Source organism: Bufo bufo, chromosome 7 (genome assembly GCF_905171765.1).
Source record: "Bufo bufo chromosome 7, aBufBuf1.1, whole genome shotgun sequence".
Taxonomy (NCBI): Eukaryota; Metazoa; Chordata; class Amphibia; order Anura; family Bufonidae; genus Bufo; species Bufo bufo.
In genome coordinates, this window is record NC_053395.1 from 184525894 (window position 1) to 184545380 (window position 19487).

Genomic DNA, 19487 nt, shown 5'->3' on the forward strand with positions numbered 1-19487 from the left:
CAACGGGCAGCACACGTGCGTGTGAATGAGCCCTTATTGAGAGATGGTCACACCCATTTGTCAGGTAATATGTACTTATGCATAACTAAACTGAAATATCAGTATTTATTTTTTTTTCTTTAAAGGGGTTGTCCTCAGGATAGGATAGGCCATTGATATCTCATTGTCTTGTTCTGACACTCCCACCAATTATCTGTTCTGCAGTAGAGCCAGAAGTCTGCACCCGAACTACCGTTATCTGCCTACTGTGTAGTAGATGGAGCTGGTTTGCAGTACGGCTCCCCAGTTACGTCAGTGGAAGAAGTGCTGCAGTAACCAGCTCCATCCAATACACTGCATGGGACTGTGCAATTCAGGAGCTACTGCAGAACAGCTGATCTGCAGGGGGTGTGAGGTGTTGAATCCCTCCATCAGATATTGATGGCCTATTCCGATAGGATAGGCTATTAGAGGGGTTTTCTGATATTTTAACACTGATCTATCCTCTAGCTGACACCAGAGACCCCTGGTGATCAGCTGTTTGAGAAGGCAGCAGCACCCGCAGTAGTGCTGTGGCCTTCTCACTGCTTTTCCACGGCGGAGTGGCAACCTATTCATAGGTCACATGGCCTAGGCGCAGCTCGGCCCTATAGAAGTGAATGGGGCTGAGCTGTGATACCAAGTACAGCCGCTATTCAATGTATGCTTCTGTGCTTGGTGAGCTGAGAGAAAGCAGCGACACTCGCAGGAGCATCTTTCCTTTCTCAAACAGCTGATCGTTGGGGGGTTCTGGGTGTCGGACCCCCACTGATCAGATACTGATGACCTATCCACAGGATAGATCATCAGTATCAAAATCTCAGAAAACCCTTTTAAGGCCTTATTCACACGTCAGTGTTTTTGAGCCAAAACCAGGAGTGTAGCCTACACAGAGATAAGGCATGAGGGAATGATCTGCGTCTGGTTCTTTCTCTAGAGCCACACTTGGTTTTGGCTCAAAGAAATAACAGGTGCAGATCTTTCCCTCATGTCTTATCTCTGTGTAGGCTACACTCCTGGTTTTTGCTCAAAATCACTGATCAAAACACTGACGTGTGAATAAGGCTTCATTCACACAACCATAGCAGGTCTGTGCCAGTAAAGTGGCCCGCAAACAGCGAGTCCGCAATATACGGGCACCAGCCGTGTGTGCACTGTATCATGGATGCAGACCTATTCACTTGAATGGGTCCGCAATCTGGAAGGTATGGAGGCACTACAGAGTGTTTTTGTGGGTTTTCTGTCTGTGCCTCTACATTGCAAAAAAGCGTGCATGCGGATCGCACACCCCATGTATACCTTTATACATTTGTATTACTAAAAATCTGTTTTCGGCTTCTCGAGTTTATGCTAGTCTTTGAGACCTTGAGTTGCATGAGCCAGATGCTCATAGAAGTCACCTGCTGAATTTTAATTGGGTAGAAAGGGCATGTGAATGTAGTCATCTGTATGGATGTGTAATACTGGCTGATTATGCATTTTTGCAAAGGAAGAGGATTATGTTGGAACAGAGGCTAATGGGTGAACAGCTGTTTAAGCTAAGTAGGAAGGTGTTGCCAAACGGTGAAATGGAACAATGCTACAATAACATCTACGACCGATCCTAGGTGTGCCGATCTAACCTGGATGAGTGCTCCTCTGTGTGACGTATCTGTTAATACTCGCTGCAGCATACTGAAGACTGTATAAGCTGCTGCCCTATTTGTGGCAAATTTGGTTATGCAGCACTGGTTTTTCAAGCTGATAAGATTTGGCAGAGAATAGAACATGGTTTCGGAACATATTGAGCATTTCCGCTCATCCTAGGTACTTCACTTACATAAATGCAGATGGAAATAAATACTGGCTTATAACAGGGCGGCTAGTGAAATGCCCCAAGCCAAGCAAAATTTAGCAGCAACTTGGCGTCTAAGGGTACAGCCGCATGTAGCATGAAAATTTGCTGCAGATGTGGCCATAATCCACTGCCCCAGTCATCACTCTAAAGCGGCTGGCTTATGCGGTGGCATTAGGATTGGAATCTGGGTCTTCCACAGCTTTCAGCCTTTCCCTTGCAACAGTTAAAAGCCACATGTAAAGCAAGCAGCGTAAATGAACATGCTGCAGGTTTAAAACCCGTCATTTTGATGCTTCCTGTTGAGGTCTTTAAAATGGTCCATGCTGATGCAACCGTGATGAACCACACTGATCACAAGAGCACAACTGTCCTCTACCTGTGAATACCATAGAAGAAATGTAATGTGAAGGCGACACAACCAGCGCTGCAACCCCTTTATTCTCAGGACTGGTGGGGATCCTCCATGGCCATTAAGTAATGGAATATTCTAGCACATGCAGGTCCACTGTAAATGTTAGAAGCTGATGATCTATCCAGAGGATAGATCATCAGTTAATACAAAGTGCAGAACCGTAACACAGTAGTGGATAGCTCACCACCTCTCCCAAACGGAACTGCTGCTCTAGCCTGAAAACTGATCACCCAATCAGTCACGGAATAATATAGTGAAAAAAGTATAAGGCTGGCACTCAAATATGTGGTACTATTGAAGTGACAATTTATTTAACCACCTCAGCCCCCAGTGCTTAAACACCCTGAAAGACCAGGCCACTTTTTACACTTCTGACCTACACTACTTTCACCGTTTATTGCTCGGTCATGCAACTTACCACCCAAATGAATTTTACCTCCTTTTCTTCTCACTAATAGAGCTTTCATTTGGTGGTATTTCATTGCTGCTGACATTTTTACTTTTTTTTGTTATTAATCGAAATTTAACGATTTTTTTTGCAAAAAAATGACATTTTTCACTTTCAGTTGTAAAATTTTGTAAAAAAAACGAGATCCATATATAAATTTTGCTCTAAATTTATTGTTCTACATGTCTTTGATAAAAAAAAAATGGTCTGGGTACAAAAAAAATGGTTTGGGTAAAAGTTATAGCGTTTACAAACTATGGTACAAAAATGTGAATTTCCGCTTTTTGAAGCAGCTCTGACTTTCTGAGCACCTGTCATGTTTCCTGAGGTTCTACAATGCCCAGACTGTACAAACACCCCACAAATGACCCCATTTCGGAAAGTAGACACCCTAAGGTATTCGCTGATGGGCATAGTGAGTTCATAGAACTTTTTATTTTTTGTCACAAGTTAGCGGAAAATGATGATATTTATTATTTTTTTTCTTACAAAGTCTCATATTCCACTAACTTGTGACAAAAAATAAAAACTTCCATGAACTCACTATGCCCATCAGCGAATACCTTGGGGTCTCTTCTTTCCAAAATGGGGTCACTTGTGGGGTAGTTATACTGCCCTGACATTCTAGGGGCCCAAATGTGTGGTAAGGAGTTTGAAATCAAATTCTGTAAAAAATGACCAGTGAAATCCGAAAGGTGCTCTTTGGAATATGGGCCCCTTTGCCCACCTAGGCTGCAAAAAAGTGTCACACATCTGGTATCTCCGTATTCAGGAGAAGTTGGGGAATGTGTTTTGGGGTGTCATTTTACATATACCCATGCTGGGTGAGAGAAATATCTTGGCAAAAGACAACTTTTCCCATTTTTTTTTTTATACAAAGTTGGCATTTGACCAAGATATTTATCTCACCCAGCATGGGTATATGTAAAATGACACCCCAAAACACATTCCCCAACTTCTCCTGAGTACGGAGATACCAGATGTGTGACACTTTTTTGCAGCCTAGGTGGGCAAAGGGGCCCATATTCCAAAGAGCACCTTTCGGATTTCACAGGTCATTTTTTACAGAATTTGATTTCAAACTCCTTACCACACATTTGGGCCCCTAGAATGTCAGGGCAGTATAACTACCCCACAAGTGACCCCATTTTGGAAAGAAGAGACCCCAAGGTATTCGCTGATGGGCATAGTGAGTTCATGGAAGTTTTTATTTTTTGTCACAAGTTAGTGGAATATGAGACTTTGTATGGAAAAAAAAAAAAAAATCAGCATTTTCCACTAACTTGTGACAAAAAATAAAAAATTCTAGGAACTCGCCATGCCCCTCACGGAATACCTTGGGGTGTCTTCTTTCCAAAATGGGGTCACTTGTGGGGTAGTTATACTGCCCTGGCATTTTCCAGGGGCCCTAATGTGTGGTAAGTAGGTAAATGACCTGTGAAATCCTAAAGGTGCTCTTTGGAATATGGGCCCCTTTGCCCACCTAGGCTGCAAAAAAGTGTCACACATGTGGTATCTCCGTACTCAGGAGAAGGTGGGGAATGTGTTTTGGGGTGTCATTTTACATATACCCTTGCTGGGTGAGAGAAATATCTTGGCAAAAGACAACTTTTCCCATTTTTTTATACAAAGTTGGCATTTGACCAAGATATTTATCTCAAGCAGCATGGGTATATGTAAAAAGACACCCCAAAACACATTCCTCAACTTCTCCTGAGTACGGCGATACCAGATGTGTGACACTTTTTTGCAGCCTAGATGCGCAAAGGTGCCCAAATTCCTTTTAGGAGGGCATTTTTAGATATTTGGATACCAGACTTCTTCTCACGCTTTGGGGCCCCTAGAATGCCAGGGCAGTATAAATACCCCACATGTGACCCCATTTTGGAAAGAAGACACCCCAAGGTATTCAATGAGGGGCATGGCGAGTTCATAGAAATTTTTTTTTTTTGGCACAAGTTAGCGGAAATTGATATTTTTAATTTTTTTCTCACAAAGTCTCCCGTTCCGCTAACTTGGGACAAAAATTTCAATCTTTCATGGACTCAATATGCCCCTCATGGAATACCTGGGGGTGTCTTCTTTCCGAAATGGGGTCACATGTGGGGTATTTATACTGCCCTGGCATTCTAGGGGCCCTAAAGCGTGAGAAGAAGTCTGGAATATAAATGTCTAAAAAATTTTACGCATTTGGATTCCGTGAGGGGTATGGTGAGTTCATGTGAGATTTTATTTTTTGACACAAGTTAGTGGAATATGAGACTTTGTAAGAAAAAAAAAATAATAATTCTGCTAACTTGGGCCAAAAAAATGTCTGAATGGAGCCTTACAGAGGGGTGATCAATGACAGGGGGAGTGATCAATGACAGGGGGAGTGATCAATGACAGGGGGAGTGATCAATGACAGGGGGGGTGATCAATGACAGGGGGGGTGATCAATGACAGGGGGGTGATCAGGGAGTCTATATGGGGTGATAACCACAGTCATTGATCATGCCCCTGTAAGGCTTCATTCAGACGTCCGGATGCGTTTTGCGGATCCGATCCATCTATCAGTGCATCCGTAAAAATCATGCGGACATCTGAATGGAGCTTTACAGGGGGGTAATCAATGACAGGGGGTGATCAGGGAGTCTATATGGGGTGATCACCACAGTCATTGATCACGCCCGTGTAAGGCTTCATTCAGACGTCCGGATGCGTTTTGCGGATCCGATCCATCTATCAGTGGATCCGTAAAAATCATGCGGACGTCTGAATGGAGCTTTACAGGGGGTTGATCAATGACAGGGGGGTAATCAATGACAGGGGGGTGATCAGGGAGTCTATATGGGGTGATCAGGGGTGATCAGGGGCTAATAAGGGGTTAATAAGTGACGGGGGGGGGGGGGGGGGTGTAGTGTAGTGTAGTGGTGCTTGGTGCTACTTTACTGAGCTACCTGTGTCCTCTGGTGGTCGATCCAAACAAAGGGGACCACCAGAGGACCAGGTAGCAGGTATATTAGACGCTGTTATCAAAACAGCGTCTAATATACCTGTTAGGGGTTAAAAAAAACACCTCTCCAGCCTGCCAGCGAACGATTGCCGCTGGCAGGCTGGAGATCAACTCTTACCTTCCGTTCCTGTGAGCGCGCGCGCCTGTGTGCGCGCGTTCACAGGAAATCTCGCGTCTCGCGAGAGGACGCGCTGGCGCGTCCACCCAGAAGAGCAGGGCCGCCGCAAAGACGCAATCCTGCGTACGGCGGTCCTGAGGAGGTTAAGCATAGAATAAAAACCAATAAAATGAGCACAATAAAAATACATTCAATGGCGTGTAAAAACCGCAGGATAAATACACACTGTAATTTGCCACTGTCACAATCAATGGGTATTTGCAGATATCCCTTAAGAGACTCAAAATATGTCCTCTAGTTGGATCTGCAATGGAATCCTCTAGAGCAGTAACTCTATATTGTGAGGTAATGACCTCCTTGAGATGATCCTCTAATTGGGGTACAGAAATGTTCCGGAGTCGGCACTATGGCCGGATGGTGGTACCAGTTCAAGGAGAAGATATAAATATAGAATTCCAACTGGTGTTAATACACTGTAAGGTACGTGTAAGGCTGCGGGTGAGAAATAAAGCGGAACCGTTTTCCTTACCCTTCTAGTTCGGGGCCGGTGACTGCTTGCCGCTACTCACCACACCAAGCCGGCTGCTTCTCACGCTGTTTGGCGTCCTCGCTCCGTTCTACGTGATGGTAGTCTCGCAGGATTTGCCTGTCAGTTTGTTCAATGTTGTTTTCTCTCTGGAGTAATTTAAAGTAGAAGTTCTGTGGAGCGCTCCAGCATCTGAAGAGTTTGCAAACTTTTAGTAGCTCCGGGTACTTCTTGGTGGGGGTGAACTATGCCAGACGCGTTTCGGGACGTCTCTCCCCTTCCTCAGTGGCTCTACCCCCATTGTAGTGTCACTTCCTTTTATAGTCCATTCGGTATTATCAAAAGTCTGGGTCAAAATCCGTTTTTTATCACTTGCGGCATCAGTGCGTTTTTCATGCGGTATTTCTAAAACATATGCGTTTTTTATTATATTCTCTCCTTTTCATTACAATGGTATTGTGTAATAAAGGAGATATTTCCACAACGTTAATATTAGCAGCAAATGACAGACATATATAACGCTAAAAAATATTATATAAATATACATATATATATTGCCATCTTCATTAAATTACAAAAACAATCATCCTGCGGTCTTATGCGTGCACATAACCGCAAAATAAATGTTAAAATGATTAAATATAAAAACATATAAAAAATATCAGAAGGATACCTAAATCAAAAATACCAACATCTGGGGGAGGGGACACGGTTCCTGGATTGTCAACGAGTGTAATAATTAGTTGCCTAAAGTCTAATAGGAAGATTGCCGTTTATGTATTTTGTTATTAATGTGCAGAACCGCTTTAATATTAGGGTTCATTCAGACGAATGTGTGATGGCCTTGCCTGTGTTGTGCATCCGCAAAACATGGACACCAGTCATGTGCACCCCGCGTCATGATGTGGACCCATTGACTTCAATGTGTCTTCGATCCGCAGGATGCGGCGAAAGATGGGACATGTTCAATGTTTTGCAACGCGGAGGCACGGGCCTGAAAATATACTGAAGCCTTTCTGTGCTTCCAGGTCCGTGCCTCCGCGTTGCAAAACATGGAACATGTCCTATCTTTTGCTGCATCTTGTGGATTGCAAACCCTTTGAAGTCAATGGGTCCACACCGCAATGTGGGGTGCACACGGCAGGTGCCTGTGGTTTGCAGTGCGCAACACAGGGACAGTTGGCTGCATGTGCTGTTCCCAGTAATTGATACTGCCCAACCACCATTCCTCAGGTAAAGACTGAGGGTATAGACAGATGTTATGGCAACTTCAAAAACTGCACACACGGGGCCACAGAGTTTAGCATGTAAAGCTGAGATAGTATCTTTAAAGGGTAACTAATTTTTTTTATTTTAATTTTATTTTTGATAGTTTATTAGAGAGAGGCAGATATACCTGAGTTAGTCTGTCAATGATTGCCAAAAGATCTGTAATTACCTTATAATAACAGCTTTCATTAATGTCCTCTGTCCCTTTCCGCTGCTCCCTTTTAAAGACTGTTGCTGTCACAGGTAAAGGGGAAGGGAAAACACCAAATACACACTACATTGAATAGACAACAATCTATGCCTCAAAAGCTAAAAGCTAAGCCTTTCCCTAACTCCTGCCAGTATGAGCAGATCCTGATGGTGGAAATACTCATACGCCGGATACCTAAAGCCCTGCTAAAACTGACGAGCACTAGGATAGGTAGCAGGGGATGAGACAACTGGTTCCTTCCAGAATGAAGGAACCTCCGTCTCCCTGAGGCCTAGAAACAACACACACCAGATAATAAGAAACAGCGAAGGCAACAAGTACTTAGCTTAGAAGTATGGAGAAGCAGGAGATCCAAGACAAACCAGCACTAGCAACTCCAAGCAGAAACTATCAACCACATGGTCAGCAGTGTAAGGCGGATCTAAATGGAGTCTCATCACTGATGATGAGCGGCACCTGAGGAGAGGTGAGATCCTGCCAAACAACAACATACATAGAGGAAAACAGAGAGACCTGACTGACAGCCTCACGTGCATCAAGTCTATCTGATCTCCTCACCTCACAGGAGGGACCGTGACAGTTGCTATGGCTCACCTGTCTCCAGCTAGGAAGACGGAGGGGCGGTCCTTCACACTGCTTGCCTGCATTAGGCTTCAGAGTGAGGAGGCGTGTCTCAGTAATCCAATCTGATTGGCTGGCAGGAAGCTGCTGGCTACAGCAAGTGTGTATGGGAAGTGAGGGAAAGCAGTTTTGCCCTCAGAGAACTGGCAGAGGAGCCCTCTGGAGAAGGTCCTCACATTGTAAATGTTTAAACAGCCGTAACTAAGGGAAAAACTCAAGGAAAACAGTGGTATGTGAAGAAACTAAAGATTGCTTTATGCATAATGCTGCAGCAGCAGTAACATATGCTAAAATTTATTTTTTGATGAAAACATGACCGTTACCCTTTAAAGTTTTGTGACCATTGGCCACCACAGGTGGGTGGGTTTCAGCTGTGTGTGCTTGCCACTGTGTATACCCCGAAGATCCTAACCTTTAAAATGGCCATTACCATTAGATGGAAAGCAGCTGGCACTTGGTCATTCAGTTGTCCAACTGATCATTTGAACTGATTCCTGCCCCCTTTCTCTGGATAAAAAAAAATCCAGACCACTTAAGACATTAGTGACACCATGAGACTTTTCAGTCTTTCCAAAATAACTGGGTGTCCACAATGCCATAATTATACCATTGAAAAGTTATATATATATATATATATATATATTATCAAATCTTTATTTTATTTTGGCATCAGATTCCAGCAAATAATAAGACAATTGTTTAGTAATAACAATTAACAATAAACTGCTCCATCATCCATATCTGTCACATATGAGCAATAATCAGTGCTGAGTACAAGAATATTATAGAGACACATAATCACATGACTGACATATATCCACCCTAACATATGCATGCTTGACTAGTACATACGGAACATGTTAGCATTCCCATAGCACCAAAGACAGATCATCCGTATATTTATATCAATACTTGAAATATAAACCTAGTCTAGTATGGCTTAAGCTCTCCAGGACAAACCTGTTATCTAGTGTATAATTATTTCACTATGTTTTTACACCACTCAAACCACTTGCCCCATGTCAGTAAAAAGTTGTCGTGCGATGATTCCCAGCTTGTCAATTCCTCTAACTGACAAATTTCCTGGACTTTTTGGGTCCATTCCTTTATACTAGGAGTTATCTTTAGACAGCCAATATTTTGGAATAAGGAGCTTAGCAGCTGCTATCAATTGTGCTATAAGGGAATGTTTGAAAAGTGACTAACATATTGCAAAAGGAGTCATTTGGAGAATTGATTTAGGATTCTTGCACATAAGTGTGTGTGCCCGGTGTCTATGTGCACGCTGCTTGCAGATAGGGACCCATTGACTTGAATGGGTCTGCAATCCGCAAGAGTCGGTCCACACCGCAAAAAAAAGGGACATGTTCTATTTTTTTGCAGTGCGGAGGCACGAACCGAAATTCCATGGAAGTGCTCTGTAGTGGTTCCGTGGGCCTCTGATCTGTGCCTCTGCTCGGTATCCTAAGGATTGCGGACCCATTCAAGTCAGTGGGTCTGCACCCATGATACGGTACGGGGCATACATGCTCGTGTGCATGAGCCCTTATACTATACTTTATACTATACTTTATACTATACTTTGAGCCATCCATATAATGCAGTCTTATTTGTATTATTGACAGTAGAAAATATTTAGCATATGTCTGATATATCTTGTGCCCATTATATGCCCAGAAGTTTTCAGGAAGAAGGTTTAAAAGGGTTTTCTGTGAGTTAAATACTGATGACCTATCCTCTGGGGGTTTGACACCTGGGGCCCCTGCTGGCACTCCTCTGGGCACCATGGCCCTCTCTCAGTTCACCAAGCAGTGTCATACATAGCCACTTTACTATGCTCGGTATCATGCTCAGCCCTATTCTCTTCAATGCGCTGAGCAGTGCCTGGGCCATGTGACCGATGAACATGTCGTCACTCGGCCTAGGGAAAGCTGAGAGAAGGCCACAGCGCTACTGTGAACGCCGCTGTCTTCTCAAATTGCTGATTGGTGGGAGTCCTGGGTGTTGGACCCCACCAATCAGATACTGATGAACTAACCAGGTGTCGGGAAACCCTTATAAATGTCACTTCCTTTTTGAATTGTAATTGTATAACTAAAGCTACTCTTTACTAGCATAACCCACAACTCTATACACATTGTGTCTTCATTGCAAAACCAAAGGCCAAGTTCACACATACCAGAATCCTATATATATCTGAAAATCTACAACATAATTGACACGTGTGGATTTGAAATTCCACAGCATGGTCTACTTTCCACTCTGATTGTTTTCTACTACATATGAATACCCGTCTACGTGTACTGTAATCTGATGTGGACTTGCAGTGCAGAATGTGCGGCACACATCCGGGGCACCTGAACTTAGTGATGGTCGCTGTGAATAAGGGCACTTTCACACTAGCTTTTCTTTTCCAGCACGGAGTTCCATCCTAGGGGCTCAATACCGGAAAAGAACTGATCAGTTTTATCCCCAAGTATTCTCAATGGAGAGTAATCGGTTCAGGATGTCTTCAGTCCAGTCACTGAACGGCGTTTTGTACGGAGGAAATACCGCGGCATCATTTGACGGATCCGGCATTAAAGGGAACCTGTCACCGGGATTTTGTGTATACAGCTGAGGACATGGGTTGCTAGATGGCCGCTAGCACATCCGCAATATCCAGTCCCCATAGCTCTGTGTGCTTTTATTGTGTAAAAGAAACAATTTGATACATATGCAAATTAACCTGAGATGAGTCCTGTATGTGAGATGAGTCAGGGACAGCACTCATCTCAGGTTAATTTGCATATGTATCAAATTGTTTCTTTTACACAATAAAAGCACACAGAGCTATGGGGACTGGGTATTGCGGATGTGCTAGCGGCCATCTAGCAACCCATGTCCTCAGCTCTATACACAAAATCCTGGTGACAGGTTCCCTTTAATTTACATTGAAATGTATTAGTGCAGGATCCGGCATTAAAAATACCGCAATGCCAGATCCGTAAAAATGTTAAAAAAAAAAATAACGGATCCGTTTCTCCGGATGACATACGGAGAGACTGATCCGTTCTTGCAATGCATTTGTGAGACGGATCCGCATCCAGATCAGTCTACAAATGCTGTATTTCTCCTTCTGAGCCTTGTCATGTCTCACTTGGCACTAGGGTTGTGGGATATCAAAAATATTCCCACGATAACTATATTAAGAAATGTATCGCGATAACAATATACACTCCCCTAAAGAATTATTAGGAACACCATACTAATACGGTGTTGGACCCCCTTTTGCCTTCAGAACTGCCTTAATTCTACGTGGCATTGATTCCACAAGGTGCTGATAGCATTCTTTAGAAATGTTGGCCCATATTGATAGGATAGCATCTTGCAGTTGATGGAGATTTGAGGGATGCACATCCAGGGCACGAAGCTCCCGTTCCACCACATCCCAAAGATGCTCTATTGGGTTGAGATCTGGTGACTGTGGGGGCCATTTTAGTACAGTGAACTCATTGTCATGTTCAAGAAACCAATTTGAAATGATTCGAGCTTTGTGACATGGTGCATTATCCTGCTGGAAGTAGCCATCAGAGGATGGATACATGTTCTCATTCTGTTTACGCCAAATTCATACTCTACCATTTGAATGTCTCAACAGAAATGGAGACTCATCAGACCAAGCAACATTTTTCCAGTCTTCAACAGTCCAATTTTGGTGAGCTCGTGTAAATTGTAGCCTCTTTTTCCTATTTGTAGTGGAGATGAGTGGTACCCGGTGGGGTCTTCTGCTGTTGTAGCCCATCCGCCTCAAGGTTGTGCGTGTTGTGGCTTCACAAATGCTTTGCTGCATACCTCGGTTGTAACGAGTGGTTATTTCAGTCAACGTTGCTCTTCTATCAGCTTGAATCAGTCGGCCCATTCTCCTCTGACCTCTAGCATCCACAAGGCATTTTCGCCCACAGGACTGCCGCATACTGGATGTTTTTCCCTTTTCACACCATTCTTTGTAAACCCTAGAAATGGTTGTGCGTCAAAATCCAAGTAACTGAGCAGATTGTGAAATACTCAGACCGGCCCGTCTGGCACCAACAACCATGCCACGCTCAAAATTGCTTAAATCACCTTTCTTTCCCATTTTGACATTCAGTTTGGAGTTCAGGAGATTGTCTTGCCAACTGCCATGTGATTGGTTGACTAGATAATTGTATTAATGAGAAATAGAACAGGTGTTCCTAATAATTCTTTAGGTGAGTGTATATTGCGATAAATACCTATTTAGAAGAAAAAACACTCTGAGCCACAAGGAGACATTATGCTGCATGGGGCCACAAAGACATTATACTGTGTGAGGCGGCTGGGACCAAGGTGATATTATACTGCATGGGGTTGCTGAGGCCAAGGAGACATACTGCATGGGGTGGGCCAAATTGTGACATACTGCAAGGGGCAACAATTCCCTCCCCAATACAATATCTGTTCAGTGTCTGCATGGCATAAATAGCTGAGGGCTTGCTGGGCTTTGTAGTGCACTTAATGCCACAGGTTTCTTCTTTAACATTAGCTTATTGTATGATGAAAACACAAAGCATCACCTGCCTCAGGCAGTAGCAGTGACAACCCCATGACAGCAGCTAGGGCCAACACAGCACACGGGGTCATGCACGGCAGGTAGTCACCAGCCCCAGTTATGTATAGCAAGCCACACTAACCTGAAACCACTATACTTCCTGCCTGTGATAAGCCCTGCCCCCAATCCATTTATAGCAAATCAGCATTTGTCTTACCAATCAGCGGGCCTGTTATGGCTGCTCTCACATGAGGTATATATGAGAGAAGCACTGGGATTGGCTGGGAGCAGCTGTCTGAGGGATTGTCATACTGGTATGGAGAGTGCCGGATCCTGCAGTGATCCGGAGCTCCATCAGTTCCCACTGCCTGCACCTGGATTAATGGTGCAGAGGCAGGGACTGAACTAACATGCTGCGATGGTACAGCATTCCAGAAGAAAGTCTAGAAATACGCATTAAACGTTTTTAAGAGGGGTGGGGTCATCGGGAAGAAGGAGCGAGGAGAACTCAGCCGCTGCGCGAACAGAGATGTAAGTAGGTGGCAGAACGTGGACATTTTAGAAGCGGTCAGCACACATGTGACCGATCCTATGACGTCATTAAATACAGCGGTTTTTAGGAAATGGTGATATTGCCGTTTCTTAATACGGCGGTATATTGCTCAACCCTACTTGGCACTTACATATCCAGATTCAGCCATGTGCTGATGCTGATGGAGCCCTAGTACTGCGGGTATAACATGAATGCGTTCAGAAAGACTTGGTGAGTGTTTTATTGTTTCCTCTTTGATTCATGCTGGATGTTGCCATGGAGCACCATAACTCTTACATAACCGGCTCCGTGCAGGCGTGCGTACTACTGTGCCCTAGCGACAGCAGCCAAACTCACCACCTCCCTTATGATACCTGTGCATTGCTCTGGGGCCCTCTATGGTGCTTGTCATACCATCCTCCTGTAGAGAGCAGAAATCGCCTGCTGCTTAACAGTGATCAAATTAGCTAAAATACATATTTCTGGGTTTACGGTCAAATTAAAACAATCTTTTAAAAAATGCACACATTTTTAGTGGCTTCTCTTGTGTAAAAATTAAAAATTCATTCTGAAGATTTTGACAATCCCATATTAAGATGTAATATTTGGATCGTAAGAATTCTTTTCTCCAGCTAGACTTCATAAGTCTCACTATGGTTCTGCTTTGTGGCTACACAATACTAGTGGGTATGTATTTCCATACAATTGTATTTGAGATATAACATTATATATTTTTTTTCATCTATAATATAACAATTGCACTCAAAACAAGCAGGTCAGATATGGCTTGGTCTCCAAGCCACAGAATTGTCTTTTAGGGCATCATGCGACCGTGGCTGTATTACAGTCGCAAAATATGGATACCTTCCGCTCCACATTTTTCTAACTCCCATCACTCAAAATGACTGTTCTCTTCTGCAGTATGGAGATTAGGACATGTTCTGTAATTTGTGAAATTAATATACAGAGGACATCTGTGTGCTTAGGGCCACAAGTAGACATTATACTGTATAGGGCAGCAGGCCACAAGTAGACTTTATACTGTACAGAGTCTACAAGTTGTTGCCCCCATAGATTGTCTCTATGTTGCACCCATACAGTATACAGTAATGTCTCCTTGTTGCCCTCATAGCATTGGGCCCACAAGGAGACATTACTGTATACTGTAAGGGTGCAACATAGATACATTATACCATATGGAGCTTATATTGTAAAATCTCTGTTGCTCCCATACAGAGGCCTAGGCCGGGGACTGAGTGGTGAACAAGACTTTCATCAGTGTCACCACTCTAAGGCCGAGTTCACACGAATGTGTGTGACCAGTGCTGCGGGCCGCAATGCACGATCGCCGGCCGTAGGTCAGCCGCATCGGATCGCGGACCCATTCACTTTAATGGGTCCGCGTTACGCTAAAAGATAAGACATGTTCTATCTTTTTGCGGAACAGAACTATGTACTATGTTACTATGTAGAAGTACGGGACGTAACCCCACGGAAGCACTCCGTAGTGCTTCCGAGGGGTCCCGTTCCGCGATTCCGGATTTGCGGACCCATTGAAGTGAATGGGTCCGCATCTGTGATGCGGAATGCACACGGAACTGTGGCCGTGTATTGCGGCCCGCGATTTGCAGGCCGCAGCACAGGCACGGGTCACACACGTTTGTGTGAACTCTGCCTTAGTCTTAGCTCCCCAGTCATTTTGTGCAACATGCCCTCTGATATGTACTGATGTGTAATGTGCGCCAGACGCCGTGGCCAGGATTTGTTCTACGCATGTAAAACGTCAGTATGCACCTGCGCGGTGCCCGTTTTAGAAGCAGTCAGAGCTGTCAAGTGCAACCACCCCTATGATGTCATGGGCTGAATCTAGCCATTCTCAATCCAATCCCTCCTCCCAGCCCTACTGTTAGGCCTCCTGTACATGACCATATCTGTTTTGCAGTCCGTAAAATACGGTCTCTGTACGTCCCGCACTAGAAAGGCCTATTTCTCTCTTCTCATCATGGCAGTCCAATCTCCAATGGAGAAGATATCTAAGGCTACTTTCACACTAGTGTTTTTGCTGGATCCGGCAGGGTTCATCAAAACGCTTCTGTTACTGATAATACAACCATCTGCATCCGTTATGAACGGATCCGGTTGTATTATCTGTAACATAGCCAAGACAGATCCGTCATAAACTCCTTTGAAACTCAATGGAGGACGGATCCGTTTTCCATTGTGTCAGAGTTAAACGGATCTGTCCCCATTTACTTGCATTGTGGGTCATGACGGATCTGTCTTGCTCCGCATCTCGGGACAGAAAGCATGCTGCGGTTTGCTTTTGGAGCGTTCTGTTCAGTTACAGAAGCGTTTTTTTTCCGGTATTGAGACCCTATGATGGATCATTGAAAATATTAATGCTAGTGTCAAAGTAGCCTTATTTAAAGAGGACCTTTCACCGATTCTTACCCTATGAACGAAGTATACAGCCATGTAGAGCGGCGCCCGGGGATCTCACTGCACTTACTATTATCCCCGGGCGCCGCTCCGTTCTCCTGCTATGTCCTCCGGTATCTCCGTTCCCTAAGTTATGGTAGGCGGAGTCTGCCCTAGCGCTGGCCAATCGCATTGCAGAGCTCACAGCCTGGGAGAAAATAACCTCCCAGGCTGTGAGCTCTGCGCTGCGATTGGCCAGCGCTAGGGCAGACTCCGCCTACCATAACTTAGGGACTGGTATCTCCGCCTACTATAACTTAGTGAGCGGAGATACCGGAGGGCATAACGGCATAACGGAGCGGCGCCCGGGGATAATAGTAAGTGCAGTGAGATCCCCGGGCGCCGCTCTACATGTCTGTATAGTTAGTTCATAGGGTAAGAATCGGTGAAAGGTCCTCTTTAAGCCGCGTCTTGTCTAAAGAGTTTGACATGCAGACATCTTAGGTTCCTCACTTTTCCATCCTCCTCCCCCTCCTGGTTCCCCAACATTGTCATCCTGCTGCTACCCCCCAATACTGTGCCTGCTATGCTCACCAGTATCCACAAACACTACACTGCAGAAATAATGGTGCCATACAGATAGTTCCTCTCCTCCCAATAAACATTAGACTGCCCTCAATATTAATAATGCCCCCATAAGGCATTAAAGCCCCCGTAGTGTCCCCAGTAGTTAAAGGGGTTGTCCAAGTTATATATATTGATGACCTATCCTGAGGATAGGTCATCAATAAATATAACTTGGACAACCCCTTCAATGTCCCCTGTAGTAGCCCCAGTATTTAAAAAGCCACGATGCAGTGCCCCCAGTGGTTATAATGACCCCTAGTAGTGTACCCTGTAATATAATGCCCCTGTAGTGCCCAGTACACATAATTCCTGTAGTGCACATTTGTATAGTGCCCCCTGTAGTTCTCTGGCCTGTATTATAATGCCCCCCATAGTTACTCCTGCAGTATAATGCCCCCCTGTAGTGCTAGTATGTATAATGGGCAGCTCGATGGTCGTGGTCACTTTCCTATGTCATCACGCCTCCAGTGACCCAGGACAGGAGCTAGAGACTCCCGTGGCAAACTAGACATCTCTGGATCCATGTGAGGTACAGGGCTGGTTCTAGCTTTGTTAGAAAGAGATGGTCATCTACGATATGATGTCGGATTTTCATATTTTTTTTTTACGTTAAGGGATAACCCCCTACCGCCATCTCACTGTTTCTTAATACTGTTGTATTTCGCACCTACTGGTTTATGGTTAATCGGACACGGATGCACAATATGGTTGTTGCGTGAGTGTTTTTCCCTGTGCCTGCCAGGGGGTTGTATTTTAGCGTTTTTATTTTTTTTTGTCCTACATTTCTCACCGCATATTATGGAGACTGATGAGGCTAGTAATTATTCAGTGTCTTCATGCAGCATTAATGTTTTGGCAAGATCTTGAGGGTATTTGGAAACAGGTGTGAAACCTTTTGATCTAGATTAGCCTTGGTACCAATTGATTTAAAAAAAATTAAACTGCAATCAATGTTTGTTTGATTTTAGGTAATTCTGTTGCTCTTATTCTGTTGAGAATTACTGCTGTCCCACATTAATTAATTAGAATTTTTCTTTTGTACAGACTGAGGATTTGACATCGGTGCAATTGACAGGAGGCCCTAATAGATGGGAAGTTTTGACTCCAGCCCAAGCTGCATTGAAAGATGAAGCTGGAAATATAGTTCAGCTTCCAGGTGGTGCTACAGTAACTTCAAGTGGACAGTATGTGCTGCCCCTTCAGACTCTTCAGAATCAGCATCTCTTTTCGGTAGCGCAAGGAACAGACAATTCTAATGGCACGCTTTCTAATGTGCAGTATCAAGTCATACCACAGCTTCAGACCTCTGATGGCCAGCAGGTCCAGCTTGGCTTTGCCACATCTGATAATGGTGGTTTAGATCAAGATTCTGGCCAGATTCAGATTATTCCTGGGAATTCTAGTCTTTTGTCATCAAATCAAAATATATTAACACAAGCTGGTCAACTTCAGCAGATTCAAGGAGTTACAATTGGCGGCTCGGCCTATGGAGGACAAACCCAAGTTGTTGCTAATGTCCCACTTGGTCTTCCGGGTAACATCACGTTTGTTCCCATAAATAGCGTTGACCTAGATTCACTGGGTCTGTCTGGTAGCGCAGAAGGCATGACGGGCATTACTGCAGATGGACACTTGATAAGTGCAGGGCAAGCCATAGATAGCTCTGATACTTCTGAAAGGACTGCAGAGCAAGAGCATGTTTCTCCTGAAGGCGGTGAAACAAACTCGGAAACAGATTTGTATGTGCCAACCTCTTCTTCATCTCAGCTTCCTGTCACTATAGACAGCACAGGAATGCTTCAGGGTGGAAACAGTTTGGCAGACAGTCCATCTGGGCACATGCAAACAACCGATCTTCAGGGAAACTACATCCAAACGTCAGATGAGTCACAGAACATTCAGGTCTCCACGTCACAATCATTGGTACAGCAAATCCATCTTCAAGATAGTCAGCAGTCCACCAGTCAAGCCCAGCTTGTACAGAGCATTGCGCAGCAGGCAATCCAGGCTGTTCATGCAGGAGGTCAAGGCATATCGTCACAAGCTTTGCAAAACCTTCAATTGCAGCTGAACCCTGGAACATTCTTAATTCAAGCCCAAACAGTGACTCCTTCTGGTCAAATTGCCTGGCAGACATTTCAAGTTCAAGGTGTCCAGAATTTGCAAAACTTGCAGATTCAGAATTCGTCTCCTCAACAGATAACGTTGACACCTGTGCAGACACTCACCCTTGGCCAAGTTTCCGGAGGGGGTGGTTTAAGTACTGGTCAGTTGCCAAACCTGCAAACCGTTACAGTAAACTCTGTGGACGCTGCTGGTATCCATTTTCAGCACGGAGAGCATTCGGACAGCCCTACAGGTAGGTTTCAATTTCATTTCTATCAAACTGAATTGTTTGAACTTTGTGTTAGGATTGAGATTTTTAGAATGGAACAAATCTCCGAGCCGGATGGTCAGCGAGGCCAGAAAGGGGTTACTTTATTCTTATAGCTGATCCTAAATAGCAGACTGCAACGGGAACGAGCCTCCCCAGCATCACAGGTGACGCTAGGGAGTCTTGTTCTCGTCACTGGCTGCTATTGGCTGAGCACTTTGCACCAAGGCAAGAACACTGGCATCCAGGAACCAAAGCCGCTCCTGCTAGATTGTACATATACTGTGCTCCGGATTAAAACCCATCACCAAGCGCTGAACATGTACGGCGCATGGTCGTTATCTGGTTAAGTAAAAGCACTTTCCTTAATTTCATAATTACTCTATTTTAGAAAATCGCATTCCCCGCTACTACACTGCTGGAAACAGAATATAGGTGTTTTGGGAGGCTTACTAGTTTGTGTGCGCAGAAATGTTTGTCTTTGTGGTTAACAAACTCATACAAACCTGCGTTGCTTCCATCCATCCTAGTC

At 44.4% G+C, this 19487-nt stretch overlaps 1 protein-coding gene across 2 annotated transcripts in view; it reads left to right on the forward strand.

The window, feature by feature from the left end:
• Nucleotides 1-19487, forward strand: part of SP3 (Sp3 transcription factor) — a 63381-nt gene that overhangs the window by 21748 nt on the left and 22146 nt on the right. Inside the window, exons 3-4 of one of the 2 annotated variants that reach the window (XM_040439454.1) lie at nucleotides 12096-12152; nucleotides 17626-18940. In XM_040439454.1, coding sequence (XP_040295388.1) covers nucleotides 12096-12152; nucleotides 17626-18940 — 1372 coding nt within the window. The remainder of the gene's footprint in view (nucleotides 1-12095; nucleotides 12153-17625; nucleotides 18941-19487) is intronic. The other variant, XM_040439455.1, reaches the window with a different exon arrangement.